The following is a 26,488-nucleotide window of genomic DNA, read 5'->3' as shown; positions in this document are numbered from 1 at the left end:
GCTCACAGTGGGAGGGTACACTGTCATGGCATGGTTTATTTTGGCTCACAGTGGGAGGGTACACTGTCATGGCATGGTTTATTTTGGCTCACAGTTGGAGGGCACACTGTCATGACATGGTTTATTTTGGCTCACAGTGGGAGGGTACACTGTCATGGCATGGTTTATTTTGGCTCACAGGGGGAGGGTACACTGTCATGGCATGGTTTATTTTGGCTCACAGTTGGAGGGCACACTGTCATGACATGGTTTATTTTGGCTCACAGTGGGAGGGTACACTGTCATGGCATGGTTTATTTTGGCTCACAGGGGGAGGGTACACTGTCATGGCATGGTTTATTTTGGCTCACAGTGGGAGGGTACACTGTCATGGCATGGTTTATTTTGGCTCACAGGGGGAGGGCACACTGTCATGACATGGTTTATTTTGGCTCACAGTTAGAGGGTACATTCTGTCATGGCATGGTTTATTTTGGCTCACAGTTGGAGGGCACACTGTCATGACATGGTTTATTTTGGCTCACAGTGGGAGGGTACACTGTCATGGCATGGTTTATTTTGGCTCACAGTGGGAGGGCACAGTGTTATGGCATGGTTTATTTTGGCTCACAGTGGGAGGGCACACTGTCATGGCATGGTTTATTTTGGCTCACAGTGGGAGGGCACACTGTCATGGCATGGTTTATTTTGGCTCACAGTGGGAGGGCACACTGTCATGGCATGGTTTATTTTGGCTCACAGTGGGAAGGCACACTGTCATGGCATGGTTTATTTTGGCTCACAGTGGGAGGGTACACTGTCATGGCATGGTTTATTTTGGCTCACAGTGGGAGGGCACACTGTCATGGCATGGTTTATTTTGGCTCACAGTGGGAGGGTACACTGTCATGGCATGGTTTATTTTGGCTCACAGTGGGAGGGCACACTGTCATGGCATGGTTTATTTTGGCTCACAGTGGGAGGGTACACTGTCATGGCATGGTTTATTTTGGCTCACAGTGGGAGGGTACACTGTCATGGCATGGTCGCAATGGCAGCAGGAGTTTGAGGCAGCTGGTCAGCTTGCATCCAGTCAAGCAGTGAGGGATGAAATATCACTTATGTTAATATTCTTCTTAAAATTCATTATCTACGGCCGGGTGTGGTGGCACACACCTTTAATCCCAGCACTCAGGAGGCAGAGGTAGGAGGATCACCATGAGTTCAAGGCCAGCCTGAGACTACATAGTGAATTCCAGGTCAGCCTGGGCTAGAGTGAGACCTTACCTCGAAAAACAAACAAAAAAATATTGACTAGGGACTGGAGAGATGGCTTAGCCATTAAGGCATTTGACTGCAAAGCCAAAGGATCCATATTTGATTCCCCAGGACCCACGTAAGGCACATGCACAAGGTGATGCACGTGTCTGGAGTTCCTTTGCAGTGCCTGGAGGCCCTGGTGCACCCATTTTCTCCCTCTCTCCCCCTTTCCCTCTTCCTGGCTCTTTCTCTCTCTCATACACACACACACACACACACACACACACACGTATATGTATATGTATATGTGTGTGTGTGTGTGTGTGTGTGTGTGTGTGTGTGTGTGTGTATCTCAACTGGAATTGTATCTGCAAACTGATTAGAAAGTTCCAAGACCTGTCTGAAGCAGGCAGTAGAACTCAGCTCAGCTTTGCTAAAGACATTTCTACTTAGAAAGACGGCCAAGCACGCTGTCAAGGAAAAAAGAAAGAAGCTCTTAGAGAGAGCTGCCTCAGAGAAAGAGAAAGGAAACAAGGTGTTTCTTGGTGATGAGGACAGTGAAGGCAACATTCAGAAAAGGAAAAGGAAAAGGAAGAAGAGGAGCCACTTCCAGCCTGAGACTCAGGGCCTGGGGACCCTGCTGCCCCAGCACAGAGCAGTGTGGGTGAGCCTGGCACCAGGAGGCGGGCACATGGTGTGTGAGACAGAGCCCACAGGAGAGGCTGCGTTGTGAAGCGCTCCTCCATCACCACCATGCACAGTAAGAGGAAGCAGCCAAGGAAGAGAAGACTAAAGGCCCCGAGTGATCTGGAAGTCCAGGTCCCCTCAGGAGGACATGTCAGACAGAACCTGAGCAGTGGGCTTCCTCAGTGCCCTGCTACCAGTGTTTCCCCAGCAGAAGGTGGAAGTGCTGAAAAAGAAGCCGAAGGTCCCGGCATGGTGGCACACACCTTTAATCCCAGCACTCGGGAGGCAGAGATAGGAGGATCGCCGTGAGTTCAAGGCCACCCTGAGAATACCTAGTGAATTCCAGGTCAGCCTGGGCTAGAGTGAGACCCTACCTTGAAAAACCAAAACCAAAAAAGAAAAAACGAAGACAAAACTTGGAGCTCTCCCTGTCAACGGTGGTGGCTTGGCCACACTGGCCTGGCCTTCCATATAGAAGGCAGACCCCCAAAAAACCCAGTGGGAGAGAAATTTGTCCAGAGCACCCTGCCCTGGTGCAAGAGGCTAGAGAAGAGGGAGGCAGAGTCCAGCAGCCTTGAGCTCCACGACCTGTCCAGTCAGAGAGCAGCAATCTTGGAAAAGAGGAGGAACAGAAGAGCAGTGTCAAGTTTGGCAGAGCATGATGGACTGTTCGAGGCCAAAGCTCTGGGAACCGAGATGCCGGCCCTCTGGAGAGGAAGCTGCTGAGGACAGAGAATGACTTTGTGAAGGTGACACCCCCTTCCAACCAAAGCCCCTGTTCTTCTAAACAGCGGAGAGTGCTGCCACCAGCCCCCAGGTCTTGCTGACCAGCTGAATAAAACACCTTCTAGCTCTAAGAAGGTCACCTTTGGGTTGAACAGAAACATGACTACCCAGTTTAAGAAGACAGACAAAGAGTATCCTGGTCAGCCCCACAGGCCTGTCTCAAGTGGCCTTCAACCCTGAGCAGAGGCCACTCGATGGAGTGCTGAAGATGCCAACCAGCTCCCTGGCCAGCCACCAGCTGCCACCACCCCAAATAGAACTTCTTCTGAGAACCAGTCCCTTTTTAAAGACTGTTTTGATGCTGAATGTTCTATATAAATTATAACATTCACGTATTTATTTATAAGAAAGAAAAAGAGGCAGAGAGAGCATGGGCACCCCAGGGCCTCCAGCCACTGCAAACAAACTCCAAACACATGCACCCCTTTGTGCATCTGCTAACGGTGGGTACCAGGGAATGGAACCTGGGTCCTTAGGCTTCACTGGCAAGTGTTTTAATAGCTAAGCCATCTCTCCAGCCCCATAAATTATAACTTTTGAAAACAAATTTTTAAATTATAAAAACGTTCATCACCTAGGCATGGGGATATAGCTCAAAAGCAGAGTGCTTGCCTAACATGTGCAAGACCCTGGGTTCAGCCCCTGGCAGCTCAAAAAAGAACAAAACTGTCTTCTAACTTTTTTGTCTTCATTTCTGATAAAAGAGGACTATAATGTTTATCTAATGAGGCAGTAGTGGAGGCTTTTTGTTTTTGTTCTTTTTTTTTATTTTTTTTTTAGTTTGGTTTTTCGAGGTAGGGTCTCACTCTAGTCCAGGCTAACCTGGCATTAACTATGTAGTCTCAGGGAGGACTCGAACTCGTGGCAATCCTCCTACCTCTGCCTCCCCAGTGCTGGGAGTGAAGGTGTGCGCCACCACACCTGACCAGTAGTGAAGGCTTTATAACATACCCATGGCCGTCTTTTATGAGCCCTGAGAGGTGAGGACAATGACAACTTGTACCTATAGTACACAGTCAACTGTAACCCCTTCTGGTTCTATGTCCTGCTTGACACTCTCCTGACAGGCTCCATCTCTGACGCTCAAGGTCAGGCACAAGCACACCCTCGGTGCCAGCCACTCGGCCCTGCCTCCTACCTGGTTTGTTCCCGCAGTACTGGACCCTGATACTAGGCTATCAGGCATGCTAGGCAAGTGCTTTCCCTATGAGCTATATCCCCAGCCCTCTACTTCCTGTATATAAAATGCCATGTAAAATGTGGCAACTACTAAGATAAGGCATTAAATTGTTATGTTTTTTTATACCTTGTTCCTTGCTCTAAAGGACAGGGTATATGGACTTCAGTGACACCCCATCCCTGCTCTTTGAACTGAATGGAGAGCCTAACAGGCATAGAAATTGTGCTACTCCCAAAAGAAAAAAACAGCTAGCCAGGCATGGTGGCTCAGGCCTTTAATCCCAGCACTCGGGAGGCAGAGGTAGGAGGATCACTATGAGTTCCAGGCCACCCTAAGATTATGTAGTGAATTCCAGGTCGGCCTGAGCTAGAGTGAAACCCTCTCTCAAAAAAGAAAAAAAAGGGGCTGGCGACATGGCTTAGTGGTTAAGGCGCTTGCCCACAAAGCCTGACAACCCAAGTTTGATTCCCCAATACCCACATAAAGCCAGATGCACAAGGTGGAACATGGCTCTCTTCTCTTTATCTCTCTTTGTTTGCAAATAATTGAATTAAAATATTTTAAATAAAAACAAAAAAAAAGAAAAAAAAACAGCTATCCTGTTAGTTCAGCATCAGTGAGGCAAGTAAGTGATGATCCAGTTGGTTTCTTCTAAAGGGGGCCTATGTGATGCATTTATGAATCTCCTTTCAGGAAGGCCCCCAGCTGTAGCCCATAAAAAATGGGCTCTAATTTCTTTACTGTGGCACTGGGGATCAAATCTGGGACCTTCTGGTAAGTTTATCTTAATAGTATGCTCACAAACATTTGCTCCAAAGATCACAGCCTGATATGTCTGTTTTCACACTACAAAGAGTTCAGATATAGAAGGCAATCTGAAGAAATATGCAGCTTTTCTGTCACCTTAAGGGTCCCCTGTCCAAGGCTGCCAAGGGCTCTCAGTCATTCCAGAGGCCTCTGTACCCTTCCCCAACATGGAGATGGTTCAACACTGGGATTTTTTCTAAAACACCAATGATTAAGTCTCAAAGCATTCAGCAAACACCATTTCTCAATCTACTTTAGTGAAAGTCCATTTTCTTAATCTATTCTGCATTTGAGGAAATATAGGCACTGAGGGCCTCAAAGTCAGTCAAGTGTTTTGATGAGATCAAGCCTAGACTTATTTATTTCCAACTCCATAGTGAAATCATCAGGCCATCTCTTTTCTCATTATAGCATTATTTATTTTAATGCCAAAGTCACTGAACAGGCATAATAGAACACCAGTGGAAATCATTTCTCCCCAGTGACATAAAATGAGTCAATAAGTTGAGCTATTTCATGCTTCACAAAAAACAAGATAATATCAGTAATTAAGATGGCTTATACATGTACATTTCAACTAGTTTCAGGTCACCAAACAAGAAATATGTATGAATGTTTAAAAACTATTTGTAGGGGCTGAAGAGATGGCTTAGCAGTTAAGGTACTTGCCTGCAAAGCCCAATGACCTGAGTTTGATTCCCCAGAACCCACATAAAGCCAGATGTACAAAGTGGTGCATGCATCTGGAGTTCGTTTGCAATGGCTAGAGGTCCTAGTGCACCTATTCTCTCTCTCTCTCTCTCTCTCTCTCCTTCTTTCTCTCTCTCTCTCCTCTGCATCTCTCTCTGCTTGAAATAAATTTTAAAAACCTATTTGTAGTGATATCTATCATGGGATATTTCAAGTTAGATTCCAAATGATTCCCAGAGGACTTTTGGTATTGCAGCCTGATGTTCACAGACAAACACTCAAGCTCTCCTGGATGCATGCAGCCCTGAACTCTTAACATATACATATATCGACATAAATCATGCTTCAAACCCAAAACAGAAGTACAACTTTAAAAGAACTTTTCTACTTTGGACAGAATACAATAAGAACAAAAATTAATGGCATTTACCAAAAGCATTGTCTTTAAGCCAGGCATGGTGGCACACACCTTTAATCCCAACACTTGGGAGGCAGAGGTAGGAGGATCGCTGTGAGTTCAAGGCCACCCTGAGACTACATAGTGAATTCCAGGTCAGCCTAGACTACAGTGCGACTCTACTTCAAAACAAAACAAAACAAAAAGTATTGTGTTTACATTAGAAATATTTTATTTTTTTGTGGTGCTAGAAGTCGAATCCATTGCACATGGCAGAGCACTCTGCCACTGACCTACAGCCCCAGCCCATATGAAAAAAAAGAAAGCCACCAGCTTTAATTTTTTTATTTACATTGTGGAAGCAACAGTCAATTGTTTTTTTTGGGGGGGGGAGGGGGAATTCCTCTAGGCATGATGTCTCAACCTATAGCTCTTACAATCTTTCCATCCCCCCTCCTCTGCAAAATTTCCTGAGCCATAGTGGGTGAGTTTTAGCTCCCACAACACATAAACCACAAATCTGCAAGCCCACTGAGGAGGGTCCTCAGTGGAATGGGGGCAGAGACAAGGGAAAAGAGGGAACCAACACATGATGTGTCCATACAAAATATTGTTAATAATACTAATAAGATTTTTTAAGATTTTATTTTTATTCATTTATTAGAGACAGGGAGAGTGAGAATGGGCACACTAGGGCCTCTAGCCACTGCAAACACACTCCAGATGTATGCACCTCCATGTGCATCTGGCTTATGTGGGTCCTGGAGAATCGAACCTGGGTCCTTAGTCTTCACAGGCAAACACCTTAACTGCTAAGCCAGCTCTCCAGCCCCTAAAAATATTTTATTTGAAAAGCCTGCTGGCCTGGATTCAATTTCCCAGCTAACTACATAAAGCCAGACAGGCATTCATTTGCAGTGGCAAGAGAACCTGATGTGCCCATACACACAGGCATGTGCACACACACACAAACGTAAATTTCTTTTTAAGTTCCATTCAGGAACTGGGGAGATGGCTCTCCTTGCAAATAAATAATAAACAAATTTTAAAAATAAAAATAAGAAGTTGCATACAAGGATGGATTTGTACTGCCTCAGCAGTATCGCCTGAAACAAAGACAAGGAATGCTTGGAAAATGCTTTGGGTTTTTTATTATTATTATTTCTTTTCATTTTAGAGTGCTGGGGATTGAGCCTGGAGCCCAGACATGTAAGGCCTGCACTCTTACACTAACCTACATTTTTTTAACTTTTTGAGCTTGAGACAGGGTCTTGCTGTGTTGCCTAGGCTGATCTTGAATTTGTTCTGTAGCCCAGAGAACATGTTTTACTAAAGACAAGGCTGTGTTGAGGACCATGGGTGCCCTGATCTCCCTGCCCTGGATCACTGTTTGATAAGAAACAGCTCTTCTGCACCTCTGACCACCTTCACCACACACAGCCTCACTCCCTGCTTCTAAAGAGGCTTCTGCACCTTAGCCCAATCCTGAAATCTAGAGATGTGGGCTGCAGTGAGCTTAGAGTGAGAAACTAGAGAACATTCCTCATCATGCTGTTCTGCACAGTCACGACCCAGCTCATGGCATGGCTAGGGCTACCATGGAAATGCCAAGAAACAACAAAATAAGGTTCCCAGCCATTGTGTGTGAATCACAGCATACTTTTTTCTTTTCGAGGTAGCATCTCACTCTACCCCAGGCTGACCTGGAATTCACTATGAGATCTCAGGGTGGCCTTGAACTCATGGTGATCCTCCTATCTTAGCCTCCTGAGTGCTAGGATTAAAGGTGTGCGCCACCACGCCTGGCTTACAGGCACACTATCCATGGCTGTTCCCAGCTATGAAGAATGTGGTTGGGGAGGGCCTGGAGAGATGGCTTGGTGGTTAAGCACTTGCCTGTGAAGCCTCAGGACCCTGGTTTGAGGCTCGATTCCCCAGAACCCACGTTTGCCTGATGCACAAGGGGGCACATGCATCTGGAGTTCGTTTGCAGTGGCTGGAGGCCCTGGTGCACCCATTCTCTCTCTGTCTCTATCTGCCTCTTTCTCTGTCTGTCACTCTCATAAATAAATAAAAATGAACAAAAAAAAATTTTTTAAAAAAGAATGTGGTTGGGAAAGCAGAATAAGTAGAGAAAAAGCTCCTCTGAGGGGCAAGTTAGGACTGAGGACTGACCATTAGCCAGATGTCTAAGGCACGTCCTGCTTGACCTTTCTTCCTCACATCTCTCCCACCCAAGAGTCAGCACTCCAGTGCTATCCCACCTCCCGTGGCTTTGACATTTCTTCCCCAGTAGATCTCTTCAATATCCACGGCTCAGTGACAGCTTCTTAGAGCATGCTCAGGTGTCCAGTGGTGTCAGAAGTGACCAAGAATATAGCACTGAGGTGGACTCTCAAATCAGACTTACTCACTAGAGAGCAGGCCAGAAAGATGATGTCCTGAATATTGTTGGGGACACAGTCTTGGCTAAAATTTTCATCATAGGAAACCTAGGAACATGCCATGGCAAAGAGAACCTTGCAGGTGTCACAAGTCAAGCTCCTGAACAAGACAAGGGAGTGAGGCCTCTACAGTGGTGGTATGAGCTCACTGATACCTGCAGAAGAACGAGAAACTCAAGGCCATGCTCAAGTGGCTGCTCCATATTACACATGGCTTTTCTAGTAGCCTACAAAGATGCATTATCTCCTTTAATGAAAGGACAGACCCCACTGCACATCAAATTAAGCATTTCCCACAGAAAAGACAATAGGCTTTATAGGACATATTAGATCTTTGTCACATTTTTCCATTGCTTCTAGAATACTTTTAAAATGTATAAGCCAGGCTGGAGAGATGGCTTAGCAGTTAAGGAACTTGCCTATGAAGCCTAAGGACACAGGTTTGACCCCCTGGCACCCACATAAACCAGATGTCTGGAATTTGTTTGCAGTGGCTAGAGGCCCTGGTGCACCCATTCTCTCTCTGTCTGCCTACCTCACCCTCTCAAATACATATATTTAAATGCACAAACCACCTGTGATGGCTAATCTCCACTGTCAACTTAACTGGATTGAGAGTCACCAGGGAAATACACCTCTAAGGGTGTCTTAAAGAGTGTTGAAGAAAACCCCCCACCATGACTATAAGGAACATCATCCCATGAGTTGGGTCCTGGACTAGATGAAAAGGAATGAGATGCTGGAAATGTAGCTCAGCAGCAGAGTGCTGCGTAACCATGCACCATATAAACCAGACATAGTGATGCAACCTTAAATCCCAGCACCCAGGAGGTGAAGCCAGGAGGATCAGAAGTTCAAGGTCATCCTTGGCTACACTGCAAGTTTGAGGCTAGCCTGAGATATAGCCTGTCTCAACGTTTAAAATGGGAGGGGGAGCTGAGCACTAGCATTTATCTTTGTCTGCCTGACTGAGGACATGATATGACCAGCTGTCCCACACGCCTGCCACCATCTTTCCCACCATGATGGACTCACCCTTAAACTATGAACCAAAATAAACTCTCCTTTCTTAGGTTCCTTGTTTAATTTTTTTTTTTTCATTTTAGCAATAGGAAAAGAAACTTTTACACAATCCATAGCCCAGGCTATATAAAACAGGAGGAGGGTTTGGCCTATTAGACCTAGTTTGACATTCCTAAGACAGGAACTAATAAAAGACATTCAGGACTGTTCAAATGCTTAGCCACAGCAGGAATCAAAGCCAGGGTCTTGGTTGCAAAAGCTGACTATGGGATGGAGAATTCAAATATGGGTCCCTCTGATGATGGAGATCGCCTGGACACTCACGTCCAGCTCTTCCTGGCTGGAGGTGGGACTACTGTGCTATAGAAGACCCCGTGGCACACCAGGGGCTGCACCATCTCCTCTCCTGGGTACAGACCAGTAACTTGGGCTACCTCTCACCATAACCCAGTGGGGAGGAGCGGGCTGGTAGGAGACAAGGGAGGACATTCACCGAAAGAAGAAACGGACTGGCTAGCAAGAGCTGGGTGTGAGTGATTTCCCCTGAGGTGACCAGAGCTGGACTGTAAAACTAGACAGGCAAGGATTACTTCCACTGCCTTCTCAGGATCTAACACCCTGGCAAGGAATCCAGGAGGTATGCAGATTGCTGCCAGTGTGGATCTGAGGGATCTAGGATAAAGAAGTAACGACCAAACCACGAGTGAAACAGAAAGGCCAGCTTTCTCCTTAGGCTGGGCACACTGGAGTAGATTCTGTACATGAACCAGAAAACCCGCTGAAGGATTATGTTCTGTGGGAAGATAGTGGAAGGAACGTGCTGCTAAGAGTGGCCCGAGCAGCCTCAGGTCTGGGATGATCTTCTCAGCAGGTCTGGAGTCACTTGATCACTTAACCTGCTTAACATCTACAGGATGATCTTCCGGTCAACAACTCCAGCCCAGTGATGGAAGCCAGGTAGAGTTGTTTAATCACAGAAGCTAAGAAGCCTCATACTGACCAGTAAGGTTGAAGTGGGAGTCAAGGGGAACCCTAGAGATGGCTAAGAGAGCCAAATAAACTAACAGTAAAAGAGATGGGCAACCAATCAGGAGGACAGAGCTGACCATCTCCCACCAACAAAGAGCAAGAGTGGAGGAGCAGGAGGCTGAGGATGGTCTTCTCAATGAAACGGCTCAATCCTGGCTTAGATCCAAAGCCGGAGTCAATGCTCTTTCTCACACCTTATTTTTCAGACATCTTTTAGTTCTCTTGTGTAATTAGTTTAAGGTTTCTGTGATTCCACTTGGGCTTGAACTTCAAAGGACAGACACAGACCTTTAACTAGCCCCTGTCCTGTAGGAGAGAGCCATTATCTCCCTCCAGCTCCCACACACTGCCTCTTATATCCAATATTGCTTTAACTTAATGTCAAAGGTAGTATTGTTGGGCGGCCCACATGTCATTAAGATTCTCACAACCCTTCCTTCTCACAGTTGTCCACTTTTATAATATTACAGGCAGAGAATATTTGTGGCAAGTTACTAATTAGAGAATATTAAACACAGAGATCTATGTTGAGTCTTTTTTTAAATTATCAATTTTAAGAGATTTGAGATTTTAAATTGATCTTCAGGAAGCCAATAACTGACAATTAGAAAAATTAGAGAAGTATTTACCTACACTAAAATTCAAGTTCGTGATAGCTACTGAATTATACATAGGTTTTAATTTTTACATAAAAACTTTAAGAAGCATACACACATGCTAGGCGTGGTGGTGCACACCTTTAATCCCAGCGCTCAGGAGGCAGAAGTAGGAGGAATGCTGTGAGTTCAAGGCTACCCTGAGACAACATAATGAATTCCAAGTCAGCATGAGCTACAATGAGACCCTACCTTGAAAAAAAAAAAAGCATACACACAATACACTAAAATTGTTTGATATGTGAAATTATATAGAACATTTGGTGACATAACATTTACCCCTAAATGTTTAACACAGAGTTCTCGCTTCTCAAATGTATTTGATAGATACAAATGTATGTGCTTTCTTCTCATTTATTGGAGAAAGTTCAAGAAAAGTAGCCAAAGCTACTGTTAAGGAATTACCTAGAATACATTGAGTTAAAATAAATAAATAAATGCTGGACATTGGTGATACACACTTTTAATCCCAGCACTTGGGAGAAAGAGGTAAGAGGTCTGCTGTGAGTTCAAGGCCACCCTGAGACTACATAGTGAGTTCCAGGTGAACCTAGGCTAGAGCAAGATCATGCCTCAAAAAAACAAACAAACAAAAAAGAATAGAAAGAAGGGAGAGGAGGGAGGGAGGGAGGGAGGAAGAAAGATATAAATTGTGCTGGTATAAAAGAAAAAGATTTTTGGAGATTTATCCGATGTCACCTATAAACTCATGTTCTAAGCCAGGCGTGGTGGTACACACCTTTAATCCCAGCACTCGGGAGGCAGAGGTAGGGGGATCTATCTCCATGAGTTCGAGGCCACCCTGAGACTCCATAGTTAATTCCAGATCAGCCTGGACCAGAGAAAGACCCTACTTCGAAGAAAAAAAAAAAAAACCCATTCTAAACACTTAAACAATTTGGGAGGTAGAGCATTGCTGGAAGAGGTGTGTTATTGTGGGTTGGCTTAGGGGTGTTATAGCCAGCTCCCCCTTGCCAGAGATCAGCTCACTCTCTTGCTGCCACTTTTCACCTGCTGTGGCAGAAGTAATATCCGGCCTCTGCTCATGCCATATTTTCCTCTGTTGTCACAAAGCTTCCCCTTAAGACCATAAGTCAAAATAAACCCTTCCCTCCCATCAGCTACTTTGGGTTTGTCCCAGCAACACAAAGGTAACTACAATAACAAATTGGTACCAGGAGTGAGGTCACTGATACTAAAAACCTGACTTGGGGCTGGAAGATGGCTTAGCAGTTAAGGCATGTGCCTGCAAAGCCAAAGGACCTAGGTTCAATTCCACAGGACCCATGTAAGCCAGATAAACAGGGTGGTACATGCATCTGTGGATTATTTGCAGTGGCTGGAGGCTCTGACACACCTAATCTCCCTCTCTCTCTCCCTCCCTCCCTCTCTCTCTCTCTCTCTCTCATAAATAAAAAAAATATTTTTTTTTAAAAAAAAGGAAAAATTAGGGCTGGAGAGATGGTTTAGCAGTTGAGGCACTTGCCTGTGTAGCCTAAGGACTCGTATTCAACTCTCCAGGTCCCACATACGCCAGAAGTGCACTGTGACACAAGTGCACCAGGTCGGTGGTGTACACATCTAGAGTTTGGTTACAGTAGCTAGAGGCCCTGGTGTACCAATTCTCCCTGCCCTCTCCCATTGAAAAAAAATATTTTAAAAAGGAAAAATAAAAATAAAGTGATTTTGGCTTCTGGTCTTTTTGGAACTGAAATGTAGGAGAAATATGGAAATATGTGTAACTTTGGACTAAGGGGTTGCTTGCAATGCTGTAAACAGAATGTCATGGAACAGTCTTGTGAGAGTTGACAAACCTAAATGCAGAAAGAACTGTGGGCTGAGAGGCTTGGCTCACAAAGGGAACAAGAGCTGTGTCTAACCTGGGCTAGGGGCTAATGGCAGTTTGTGTGACAGGCCGGCTCTGCTCCTCCCACATCCTGAAAACGTAAGCAGAAGAAAACTAAAAATATCGTGGAATATAGAGCAGAAGGATCTGGCATGGAAAGACATAAACGTTTTGGGCAGGAGACAGCAGCAGGTCTGGCTGAACTAGTTTGAGAGATCACCACCACTGGTATTGTGCCAGCTGTTGGGCACAGGGATAGTCAGAAGATAGTGCTGAAGTGCATTTCTTGCTCTTCAAAGTCAGGGTTATTTCCCCCTGAATTGACAAGGTTGGTAGCCTACCTGGTACTGGCTATGGAAGAATAACAAAAGCAGGAAAGAGAAGTCACTGGATTTGCAGAGTGCTATTTACAGATGATTGGGTGATGTGAGTCAGGGTTGTCAGAGTCCTTGCATGGAGACCCAGTGCAGCCATGGATGAACCATAGGTTACAGTGGTGTGGTGGTTTGAATTGGATGTACTCCATAAATTCCTATGTTCTGAAGGCTAGATCCCCAGTTGATGGCAACTGGAGCCTCCTGCAGAAGGCGTGTTGTTGAGAGGATTATGAGTATCATAGCCAGCTTCTCCTTGGTTAAGCATTCAGCATACTTTCCTGCTGCTGTAATCTACCTCATGTGCCAGGCAGTGATGTCCAGCCTCTGCTCAAGCCACATTTTGCCCTGCATCATGGAGCTTCCCCTAAAGTCTGTAAGCCAAAACAAATAACTTTCCTCCCATAAATTGCTTTTGGTCAGGTGCTTTCTGCCAGCAATGTAAGGTGAAATTGGTACCAGAGGGGAGGGGTGTTGCTGCTAGAAATACACTGTGTGGCTTTTGGCCTTTTAGAACTGATTCACAGAGGAATGTGGATTTTTAAACCTTGGTCTAAGAGATGCCTATAGTGCTATAAGTACAGCTTAATGAATTCTGGTCAGAGTTGAAGACTTGGATGCAGTGAGAACTATGGAGTGTGAGGTTTGGTATATGAGGGGAAAGAACTTTGTCAGGACTGATCTAGAAGCACTGTAGACCAGTGTGAGAGGCCTACTGTGTTCTGCCTGCCTGTGTCCTGAGAACTTGTATATGGTTATGTTGCATAGAAATGGACTGGAGTGGGCTGGAGAGATGGCTTAGCGGTTAAGCGCTTGCCTGTGAAGCCTAAGGACCCCGGTTCGAGGCTCGGTTCCCCAGGACCCACGTTAGCCAGATGCACAAGGGGGTGCACGCGTCTGGAGTTCGTTTGCAGAGGCTGGAAGCCCTGGCGCGCCCATTCTCTCTCTCTCCCTCTATCTGTCTTTCTCTCTGTGTCTGTCGCACTCAAATAAATAAATTAAAAAAAAAAAAAAGAAATGGACTGGAGTGAGCAGATGGATAAAGCACAGAAAGAAATGAAATCTTTAGGCTGAAACTGTGGCCCATTCAGCTGCAATTGTTTGAGATATTACAACTATTAAGACTGGCCCAGCCTCACAGTGCCTGATACTACCTACGCAAGACCATCATAAAAGGAGGAAAAGATCATGACATCAAAATAAAAGAGAGACTGATTGAGATGGGGAGGGGATATGATGGAGAATGGAGTTTCAGAGGGGAAAGTGGAGGGGGGTATTATCATGGGATATTTTTCATAATCATGGAAGTTGTTAATAAAAATTTGAAATTAAAAAAAAAAAGACTGTGCCAGCTGATCTGCATTGGGACAATAGGAAGAATGTGGACTCTTGAAAGCAAGTGGCCTGAATGCCAGAAGAGTCTTTCTGCTCTTCAAAGTCAGGTTTATTTACCTTGAGCATTCACAAGTTGGTGGCCCACATGGTACGATGAAGTATAAGAAATGTATAAAAGAAAGGGTTGTTGGATTTACAAAGTGGTTTTGCTTTTTGAATATGGCCATGGACAATGTGAAGTAGGCTTGTTGGATTATCTGCATGGAGGCCCAGTGGAGTCATGAGGATGAACTGTGGGTTGCGGTGGAGACCCAAAGGAGATGCCAGGACTATGAGATAGCTACGAAGGAGAGCTGCCAGCTTGGATAGTTTTTCTCCATGTTTTTGGGCATCCTAGATAGAGGGATGGAATTGGAACTCCAGAAACTTGTCACTGGTCAAAGTTGTCATGCTTGGAGTTACAAAGTTACAGTTTGATGTTTGCTTGTTTTAAATCTAGTATTGGTTCAATCTGTCTTTGCTATGTTCAATGCCATGGTTTTCATCTTTTAATGTTTGAATGTTTATTCTGTGCCATTACGGTTTTTTGTTTGGGGTATTATGGTTTAGTTTAAAAAACATGAACATTTAAGCAGCACTGGGAATAACTAAAAACTGTGAGGACTTTCGAAGTTGGAATAAATGCATTACATTTTACATCATGGATGGTCATGAGTTTATCGGGGCAGAATATAATGGTTTGAATTTAGGTGTTTCCCATAAACTAATGTGTTCTGAATGCTAGGTCCCCAGATAATGGCAACTGAGGGATTTGAGCCTCCTGGAGAAGGTGTGTTGTTGGAGGAGGCTTATGGGTGTCACAGCCAGCTTCCTTTCGCTGGTGTTCAGCACACTCTCCTGCTGCTGCTGTCTACCTGATGTTGGCCGGGAGGTGATGTCCAGCCTCTCTATGCTCATGCCATCATTTTTTTTTTTAAAAGAAAAATATCCAAAGCAGAACTCTATTAGGTCCCCAGTTTACTTTTTCAGTGTCAAGCTAGCCAGAATCGCATAGGAACCAAATTCAGTGAGCCACCATCACCAAGTATTCTTCCCAGGCCACCAAGACGCTGGGCTCTGATTGCCTTTCATCCTTCAGATAAGGAGATAATGACATTTCAATTCAACACCTTGCATAAAGTACAATGAAATATGTGGTGGTTTGATTTAGGTGTCCTCCATAAACTTAAGTGTTCTGGATGCTAGGTTCCCAGCTGATGGCAATTTGGATATTAAAGCCTCCTGGAGGCAGTGTACTGTTAAGGATGCGCTTATGGGTATTATAGCCAGCATCCTCTTGCCAGTGTTTGGCACACTCTCCTGTTGCTATTGCCCATCTGATGTTGGCCAGGGAGTGATGTCCACCCTCTGCTCATGCCATCATTTTCCCCTGCCATCATGGAGCTTCTCCTTGAGTCTGTAAGCCAAAATAAACCTCTTTGCTCACAAGCTGCTCTTGGTCAGTCTGAAATAAATTGACTAGGGAATTTACCTGGGTAAAACTGCTAACTTAAAATTATAGTCAGATTTTGTAACCCACATGTTTTATGTGCTGTATGCACTGTCTTTTAACAGTATACATACAGCCTAACTAAAAAATCGCACTTGAGAGCCGGGCGTGGTGGCGCATGACTTTCATCCCAGCACTCGGGAGGCAGAGGTAGGAGATCGCTGTGAGTTCAAGTCCACCCTGAGACTCCATAGTGAATTCCAGGTCAGCCTGGTAGAGTGAGACCCTACCTCAAGAAAGGAGAATGTGCCAAACACTGGCAAGAGGTTTGCTATAACACCCATAAGCCCGCCACCAACAATACGCTGCCTTCAGAAGGCTTTAATTCCCAAATTACCATCACCTGAGGACCTAGAATTCATAACACCTAAGTTTATGAGGGACACCAGAATGAAACCACCACAAAGACTCTCAACACAATTGAGGTGAGGGTGAGGGGGTCTAAGAGTACAACGTTTTTTATATTAAAAAAATCAATAAGTAATAAGATAAGTATCTAAAATCTTAAATACTTTACACAATTCTGATAATTTATAAAAAGCAAATGAGGAGCCAGGCATTGTGGTACATGCCTTTAATCCCAACACTCACTCAGGAGACTGAGGTAGGATGATCACCATGAGTTTGAGGCCACCCTGAGACTACATAGTGAATTCCATGTCAGCTAGGATAGAGTGAGACCCAACCTCGAAAAAAAAAAAAGAAAAAGAAAAAGAAAGAGGGCTGGAGAGATGGCTTGCGTCTCTTTGTGCATCTGGCTTACATGGGACCTGGAGAATTGAACATGGGTCCTTAGGCTTCACAGGCAAGCACATTAACTGCTAAGCCACCTCTCTAGCCCTATGTCCTTATTTTAAAGGTCCCAATTGCTTTGAAAGTTTGCCCTTGTGCTAAAGTGCCAGTTTATATATATTTGATTTGGCTATAAATGATATATCAAAGTTAATCCCAGTGTCATACCCTTTTTAAAAACACTGAACAATGGGGCTGGGGAAATGGCTTAGCCATTAAGGCATTTGCCTGTGAAGCCTAAGGACCCCAGTTCGATTCCCCAGGACCCACATAAGCCAGATGCACAAGGTGGTGCACGCATCTGGAGTTCATTTGCAGTGGCTGGAGGCCCTGGGACCCCCATTCTGTCTTTCTCTCTTCCTCTTCCTCTTTCTCTCTCTCTCTCAAATAAATAAATAAAATACTTAAAAAGAAAAAACACTGAACAATCAAAGTCAATCCTAGAATTAAAATATATGTAAAATTCCACTTCTTTATCTTGTAATCTCTTTGTTAATTCCCCAAAGTCCAGGGGCCTAGAAAAGCAATTCTGATGGGCTTCTTCTCTGCTGGTGGTCCAGGCAGCTTTTCCCTTTAAGGTCTCTGCTTCTTTAACAGCAAGTCTCAGTTAATATTTGATCAGAGATCTTTCTGGAAAGCCAAACAGTATATAAAGCTCCTGGGCTGGAGGGATGGTTTAGTGGTTAAGGTGTTTGCCTGCAAAGCCAAAGGACCCAGGTATGATTCCCTAGGGTCCATGTTAGCCAGATGCATAAGGGGGCACACGCATCTGGAGTTCGTCTGCAATGGCTGGAGGCCCTGAAATGCCCATTCCCTCTCTCTCTCTCTCCCTCCCTCTCTCTTTCTCTGTCAAATAAATTTTAAAAAATAAAATATAGAATATGAAGCTCCCGCTACAAGCTGCTCATCCACTGCTTTCTTTCTCCAGCCTCAATTTATATGGCTAAATAAAAAGTATAGGAGGCTATGCTTCTGGACTAAGCTCCTGCACTAGGACCCAAAAAGACCAGACTAACCAAGATGGATCACTCAAAATAAACACTTCCTATTATCTGTCCTCATAAATCATAAAAGAGAAAACAACCAAGTTCTCCAGACTAAGAAGTCCTTCTATTCTGAGCCTTCCCAAAACAAAATCAGCCTGGAATAACCTAATGGCAACGATCAGTTACTTCCCCATTGTCCTGCCTCCTTCCCTGCCGTACAAGGAAAGTAGTTCTGACAGGAGCAATCTGCTCTGTAAAGCAAGTCTCCTTTGCCCAGTCCATAGGAACACATCCATCCCATGGAAGTGCTACTCATGTGGAACTGTAAATCAAGCCCTCATCAAGAGTTTTAAACTAAGGCTGGAGAGATGGCTTAGCGGTTAAGCACTTATCTATGAAGCCTAAGGACCCCAGTTCAAGGCTTGATTCCCCAGGACCCATGTAAGCCCAATGCACAAGGGGGCACATGCATCTGGAGTTCATTTTCAGTGGCTGGAGGCTCTGGTGTGCCCATTCTCTCTCTCTCTGCCTCTTAATATCACAAATAATCATTACAAAAAAAAAACTGAGCTGGGCATGGTGGCGCACGCCTTTAATCCTAGCATTCAGGAGGCAAAGGTAGGAGGATCACTGTGAGTTTGAGGCCAGTCTGAGACTACGTAGTGAATTCCAGGTCAGCCTGGGCTACAGTGAAATCCTACCTTGAAAAAAAACAAAACTTCAGGCTGGTCAGTGTAAGGTTAGTTCTTATTTTATTCTATTTACTGCTTATTCTGAAAGTTAATTTTATTACCCTAAATAAATAAAAAGAACATGCATTCTTTCTGCTTGCCCTGAGAGCCAACATTGCTCACTAAATTCCTTCCATCTGTCAAAAGTCTGTCCACATATGGTCAGTCCAGACCCTTGTCTCTAATAGCCTGTCTTCCACTAACTTTAAAATGCAGAGCACATAGTTGTGTTATTTGTTCATAGACATTTCTTCAAGACTTGATCAAAATTCTTTCATGTCCTGGGCCATAGATATGGCTCAGTGGTTAAAGTGCTTTCCTACAGAGCCTGGGTTTGATTCCCCAGTACCCCCATAAAGCCACATGCACAAAGTAGCATATACATCTAGAGTTTGTTTGCAGCAGCTGGAGGCCCTAGGGTGCTCGTTCTCGCTCTCTCTGCAAATAAATAAATTTAAATTCTTTCAGGGCGTGGTGGCGCATGCCTTTAATCCAAGCACTCATGAGGCAGAGGTAGGAGGACAGCATTGAGTTCAAGGCCTGAGACTATAAAGTGAATTCCAGGTCAGCCTGAGCTAGAGTGAGACCCTACCTCAAAAAAACAAAAGAAAGGGGAAAGTGTGGGGGGTGGGGAGGGAGGGAATTACCATGGGATTTTTTTTTTATAATCATGGAAAATGCTAATAAAAATTTTAAAAATTTAAAAAAAAACAAAAAAAAGAAAATAAAATAATAAAATTCTTTCGGGTCCTGCTGGCTGACTCACACACAAAGCTGTCAATATTCTCAAAGAGCACCCTCAATCATTTACAGAAGTTCTGCTTTTAGGTAAAGGTTTTGTTGTTGTTGTTCTTAAAGAAGTCAGGGCAAAGGAGGGTTAGCAGAATGAGACTTCCTTAGGCACTTACCTCAGCAATCAAGTCATGCAACTCTCCTTCAGTGGGGCAGCATCCCAATGACCTGATAATCGTCCCAATCTCCCTGGGGGGAGAAAATGGCATCAACAGTTTTAGTATATAAACTCTGAAAGAGAAACTATTATATAAACTATCAAATAGGGGCTGGAGAGATGGCTTAGTGGTTAAGGCACTTGCTTGCAAAGCCAAAGGACTCAAGTTCAATTCCCCAGGACCCACGTAAGGCAGATGCACAAGGTGGTGCATACATCTGGAGTTTCATTCACAGTGGCTGGAGGCCCTCATGCACCCATTCTCTCTCTCTGCCTCTCTCTCTCTCAAATAACTAAATAAACATAAAAACTTTCTTTAGAGCTGAGCGTGGTGGCGCATGCTTTTAATCCCAGCACCCAGGAGACAGAGGTAGGAGGATTGCCGTGAGTTTGAGGCTATCCTGAAACTACAGAGTGAATTCCAGGTCAGCCTGGGCTAGAATGAGACCCAATCTTGAAAGCAAAAAAAAAAATTGGGCTGGAGAGATAGCTTAGGGGTTAAGGCATTTGCCTATATCTGGAGTTTGTAGCGGCTGGAGGCCCTAGCCCATCCATTCTCTCTTTCCCTCTCTCTGCCTCTTTCTCTTTCTCTCAAATAAATAAATAAAAATAAAGTTTAAAAAAACTTTCTTTAAAGTATCAAATAATTATCTAAATTATTAAAGATCCACAGGTAACAAAGCAAAACCAAGTCATTCAAATATTGCTTGCGAAGTCGGCCAACCAGGGTTCAACTCCTCAGTACCCAAGTAAAGCCAGATGCAGAGTGGTGCATGCACATAGTGTTCATTTACAGTGGCAAGAGGCCCTGGTGCACCCATTCTCATTCATACTCATTCTCTCTTTCTTAGAACCAGAATGACTCCATCTTTGGGCTCTGACTGCCATCTCATTGTAACCCAAAGTGACCCAACCACCCCTCCCAATCATCACATTCCTGGAACCACAACCAGACCACCCATCCCCATTAGCATTTTCCTGCAATGGCCCAAACCACCTGTCTTGATGATCACTGGCCCAAGCCGTGAGGCCAGGGGACCACCCAGCAAACAAGGAATTCCAGTGTCCTACCTCCATAGATATCCCCTAATCTGTACGGGAAGTGGGTTTTTGTTTTTATTTTTCAAGCTAGGGTCTCACTCTAGCCCAGGCTGACCTGGAATTCACTATGGAGTCTCAGGGTGGCCTCAAACTCACAGCAATCCTCCTACCTCTGCCTCCTGAGTGCTGGGGTTAAAGGCATGTGCCACCATGCCCGGCAGCAATGGAATTTAATCCAACAAATTAAGATAAGATTTATAGCAAATTATTACATATTTCATTTAAAACTATTAAAATTAAGGTTATAGTATTTGAATATGAATTACATTTCACAAATATTCACTCAACTAGCATATTTAATTTCCTTACCCTTCTAAAGTGGAATTCCAAGCTCAGCATGGTGATACACACCTTAATTTTAGCACCTGGGAGGCAGGGGGTAGGATCGCTGTGAGTTGAAGGCCAGCCTGGGACTACATAGTGAATTCCAGGTCAGCCTGTGTTTACAGTGAGAACCTACCAAAAAGAAAAATAATTTATAATTTAAGCTTTGAGAAATTTAGAATTCATAAGAAGCTGGATAAAACATGCTGCACACACCTTTAATCCCAGCACTTGCGAGGCAGAGGTAGGAGGATCTCCATGAGTTCGAGGCCACCCTGAGATTATAGTGAATTCCAGGTCAGCCTGCACTAGAGCAAGACCCTACCTCAAAAAAAAAAGAAGTAGTCATAAGAATTGTTTTTTTTTTTCTTTTTAAAACATTATTTATGTATTTGAGAGCAAGAGAGAAAGAGATAGATAGAAAGAGAATGGACATGCCAGGGCCTCCAGCCACTGCACACAATGGCATTTGGCTTTATGTGGTTATTGGAGAATTGAACCTGGGTCCTTTGGCTTTGCAGACAAGTGCCTTAACCTGTAAGCCATCTCTCCAGACCAAAGAATTAAATTGTTTAAATCTTCCGTTAAAGAAGTTGTTATGCCAATGTGAGAGAGAAACCAGGAGCATGAAGGCTCTGCATACTAGTCCTGGGCTGGGTCTTGCTTCTTGTCCACAGAATGGGTCTCCTCTCTGGCCTCTCCTCCAGCTACTCCGGCCTCAGGGCTGCACGCCAATGTAGTGGAGGGGGTGACAGCGCCTGGAGGTCAGCACTGAGCTTTCCTCGGCATTGGCAAGAAAGAGCATGGGACCTGAATGGCCCAAAGAAGTAAACATATAAAGATGGTGGTTTTGTTCTTGTTTAGAGGTAGGGTCACACTATGCAGCCGTGGCTGGCCTCCCACTTGCAATGATTCTTTTGCCTTTGCCTCCCAAGTACTGGGATTATAGATATATGCCACCATGCCTGGCTGTTAGGTCTTATCACATAATTAAAATCCGTACCCTTGGGCTGGAGAGATGGCTTAGTGGTTGAGTGCTTGCCTATGAAGCCTAAGGACCCCGGTTCGAGGCTTGGTTCCCCAGGTCCCACGTTAGCCAGATGCACAAGGGGGTGCACACGTCTGGAGTTCGTTTGCACAGGCTGGAAGCCCTGGCACGCCCATTCTCTCTCTCTCCCTCTATCTGTCTTTCTCTCTGTGTCTGTCGCTCTCAAATAAATAAAAGAAAAAAAAATCCGTACCCTCAGAACTAGGGAAGTAGCCCCATGGGTAGAGTGCTCGCCTGGCAGACATGAAGCCCTGAGTTTGATCCCCAGCACTGCATGGTGGCATACTCCTGTAATCCGAGCACCTGGAAAGTGGAAGCACGAGAATCAGGAGTTCAAGGTCATCCTCAACTACATAGTGAGCTTGAGACCATCCTGAGCTACATAGACATGCCTCAAAAAAAAAAAAAAAAAAAAAAAAAAAAGCCAACATATCCATTCCCTTGTACATGGTTTGGAGTGGCAAGATGAAGAAACTCCAACATGAAGCTCTCACCTAAGGCAAGGTCCTTGCTTAAAGAGCTGGGAAGGAAAACAGAGATAAGCCTCCATCAGTCCCTCGCCAGCACAATGCTTCGCAGGGGCCCCGACCTCAAGACAGTTTTCTATGTGCCCTGCACCCAGTTCCTCTCCATCTTCTCTGCCCTTCCTGGTTTCCCTGAGACTCCCTGCCGAAGGCTTCCCACCACGCTTAGTCAACAGCAGGCACCGCATTCTGCCCTCTTCTGCCACATAACCAGCTGTCCACAGTGCAACTGTTTTGGCCACCAACTTGTTTTCTGCAGTGATGGGTTGGCTGGGTGCTTCCCAGCTGAGTTCATCTAGGTTCACTGGCAGCCCTGTCCTTGGCAGTAACTAATCTACAGCAGATGCTCAGGGCTCAGCTCTTCCATCATCACCGTCCTGGTCTCTGGCTCCCCACCTTCCACCAGGTCTGCTCGGGTAACCTGTAACCCTCAGCAGCCCCTGTGCTCACTTTCTCTGTTCCTGCAGAGCACTGCCAGAGAGGATAAGGAACAGACCAACCCTGGCCCAGACGAATGAATCTATGCCATCCAGCAGGCAGCGTGTGCTGGGCGGGCTAGCTATCCTTCTCTTCATCTCTGTGCTTCCTAGTAAAGTCCTCTGCAACAGCTCCAAGCCACAGCAACCTTCCTCTCAGCAGACATCTCCCGACACACACAAACCACTTCATCACATGCGGACTGACTCAGGTCTTCAGTGTCCCCTGAAGGCCCATGTGTTGAAGGCCAGGTCATCAGCCTGGTGCTACTGGGAGGTGGCGGGATCTTTAGGAGATGGAACCTAGTGAAGGAAATTAGGTCATGAGAGGAGACTTGAGGGGGAATGTGGGGCCATGGTCTCTTCCTCTTTCTGTTTCCTGCTGCCATGAGGTGAGCAGGCCTTCTCCACCACTGGCTCTCCTCACCCTGACAAGGCACCCCCCCAAAAAAAAAGACCAGGCAACCATGGACTGAAACCTCAGCAAACATGAACCAAAATGCACCTCTGCTCTTTCCAGCTGTTCATGTTGGGCATTTCATCCCAGCAGTGGAAAGCTAACTAACACACTGTCTGTGGGCCAAAAGTGTGGACCAGGCCTCCTTCCTTACGCTCTCAGCCTTGGGGGAACAAAGGGCTCTTATTTAATAGGTGAGCCTCTCTTCAGTTTTCTTGACTCCAATCTTGGCTCAAGAATGTACCTTACACACTTCCCTCTCCCTCTCAGAATCTCTAGTCTTTATTATTATTTCTTTACTTATTTATTTGAGGGGGAAGGTAGAGAATGGGCATGCCAGTGGCACTACAAACAAACTCCAGCATCTAGCTCATGTGGGTACTGGATAATCGAACCTGAGACCTTAGGCTTCACAGGCAAGTGCCTTAGCTGCTCAGTCATCCCTCCATCTTTAGTCCTTCTTTATGAGTTGCTTCATCTTTTGCCTTAAAATACTTAGACATCTTCCTTAACTTAAAAAAAAAGCATGCTTTACTACCCCAACCATGCTACTTCCTTACCACTTTTTATGAGCTCAGTGCCTCAAAATTACTTGCTTTTTAAATTTTATTTATTTATTTATTTTGGTTTTTCGAGGTAGGGTCTCACTCTAGCCCAGGCTGACCTGGAATTCACTATGGAGTCTCAGGGTGGCCTCGAACTCCTAGAGATCCTCCTACTTCTGGCTCCCAAGTGCTGGGATTAAAGGCGTGCGCCACCACGCCTGGCTTTAACTTGCCTTTTTTAAAGAAAAAAGTTTTTATTTTTATTTACTTGAGAGAGAAAGAGAATGAGGCAGGTAGAGAGAAAGAAAGTGAAAAAAATTGGCATGACAGGGCCTCCAGCTACTGAAAACATACTCCAGCCACGTGTACCCCCTTGTGCATCTGGCTTACATGGGTTCTGGGCATCTGAATCTGAGTCCTTTGGCTTTTCAGGCAAATGCCTTAACTGCTAAGCCATCTCTCCAGCCTGAAATTACTTGCTTTTAAGTACCACCTCCATTTCCTACTCATCTACGCCTAACTGCCTTACTGACTTAGTCATTGGCTCTCTGCCATTTAGTCAGGCTGTGTCTCTCTCTCATGCCGCCTCCATTTCTTCCTTATCCCCATCTCCTCTTACTCTTCCTCTCCCTTTCTCTCTTTCTTCCTCCCTCCCTTCCTTCCTCCTCTTCCATTCCATCACCTTATTGCCCACTCCTTCTATATCCCTAGTTGCTTAAAAATCACGGGAGAGGGCTGGAGAGATGGCTTAGCGGTTAAGCGCTTGCCTGTGAAGCCTAAGGACCCTGGTTTGAGGCTCGGTTCCCCAGGTCCCACGTTAGCCAGATGCACAAGAGGGCGCACACGTCTGGAGTTCGTTTGCAGAGGCTGGAAGCCCTGGCGCGCCCATTCTCTCTCTCTCCCTCTACCTGTCTTTCTCTCTGTGTCTGTCGCTCTCAAATAAATAAATAAATAATTTTTTAAAAAATCACGGGAGAGAGCTAGAAAGATGGCTTAGCAGTTAAGATGCTTGCCTGCAAAGCCAAAGGACCCAAGATCAATTCCCCAGGACCCATGTAAGCCAGATGCACAAGGTGTTGCATATGTCTGGAGTTTGTTTGCAGCAGCTGAATGCCCTGGCATACCCATTCTCTCTCTCCCTCTCTCTGCCTCTTTCTCTCTCTCTCCCTCTCTCTCAAATAAATAATGAAAAATAAAAATATTTTTTAAAGTCACAAAAGGATAAGAAAATATGCTATCTTAAATTAGACAAAAAGCTCACTGGTGACCAAAAGCACTTGCGGAGGGGAAGGGAAGAACAAAATTCCAGAGTGCCATGAGTGCCAGTAGTGAGAAAACACATGGCAGGCACAGAACACACCCCAGAGGCATGGTGCTGTTGAAGAGAAAGCGCATCAGAACAAACTGCTAACAGCTGCAAAGCAATGACCGCGTGCCACATGCCATCCTAGCCCAGTGCCCACATTACCTCACGGGATCCGCCCAACATCCCTGTGGAGAGACACTGCTATCTCTATTCTAGACCTGAGAAAACGAAGACATGGGATAAGCTCCCCAGGATTCCATATCATTAATATATCCCAATCCTCAGGATTGGGGCAATCTTTTTGTTGTTGTTGTTGTTATTGTCTCAGAATAAATTATCATTTATTCTCCTTAAAGGAATCAAGTCTAATTACCTTTGCATTGATGTGGAGACCCAAGGACAGCCCACTTTCATTGGGGAATCATGGGATCAGTGCCAGGTACCACATGGCTCTTGGTTGCACTGTATATATTGCCACTTCGAGTGGATGTTGGTAAGTTCTTTGGGAGTCCAGACTTCCTTTTAGTTTTAGTTTGGTTGATGGTCCATTGATTTATTAAGAGTTGAAGAGAGACTGATTGAGATGGGGAGGGGGTATGATGGAGAATGGAGTTTCAAAGGGGAAAGTGAGGGAGGGAGGGTATTACCATGGGGTATTTTTTAAAATTTTTTATTAGCATTTTCTATGATTATAAAAAAAATCCTATGTTAATTCCCTCCCCCCCCCCACTTTCTCCTTTGAAATTCCATTCTCCATCATATTACCTCAGGACTGGGGCAATCTTGGTGAGAGTTGTGGAGTCTGACAAGAATAAGTCAAAAGTGAGGATGAGCCAGGAGTGGTGGCGCACACTTTTAATTCCAGCACTCGGAAGGCAGAGGTAGGAGGATCGCCATGAGTTCGAGGCCACCCTGAGACTACATAGTCAATTCCAGGTCAGCCTCAGCTACAGTGAGACTCTACCTCAAAAAAAAAAAAAAAAAAAAAAAAAAGGATTCAAACAGACACAGCCCACAAACCATGCAATTAATCACTACTAGGACTGCCTCTCCAAAGTTCAGTCAATATTTAGTTAGACCTGACACAGAACTTCCAGGTGCTTCCCAAAAATGTTCCGGATAATCTACCCCATGGAGCCACAAACTGATACCAAGGGACAAACTTGGCCCTCCCACAATATTTTGTTAAGCGCAGTGTTTATTTATA

At 45.0% G+C, this 26,488-nt stretch overlaps 1 protein-coding gene across 2 annotated transcripts in view; it reads right to left on the bottom strand.

Moving 5' to 3' along the window:
- Positions 1-26,488, bottom strand: part of Efcab2 (EF-hand calcium binding domain 2) — a 114,329-nt gene that overhangs the window by 21,185 nt on the left and 66,656 nt on the right. For both annotated transcript variants that reach the window (XM_045131962.1, XM_045131961.1), the window contains exon 3: positions 19,460-19,532. In XM_045131962.1, the coding sequence (XP_044987897.1) occupies positions 19,460-19,532 (73 nt within the window). The remainder of the gene's footprint in view (positions 1-19,459; positions 19,533-26,488) is intronic.

Source organism: Jaculus jaculus, chromosome 1 (genome assembly GCF_020740685.1).
Source record: "Jaculus jaculus isolate mJacJac1 chromosome 1, mJacJac1.mat.Y.cur, whole genome shotgun sequence".
In the NCBI taxonomy this organism is placed as follows: domain Eukaryota; kingdom Metazoa; phylum Chordata; class Mammalia; order Rodentia; family Dipodidae; genus Jaculus; species Jaculus jaculus.
The sequence above is the reverse complement of the archived record's forward strand: the minus strand, read 5'-3'. Positions and strand labels throughout refer to the sequence as shown.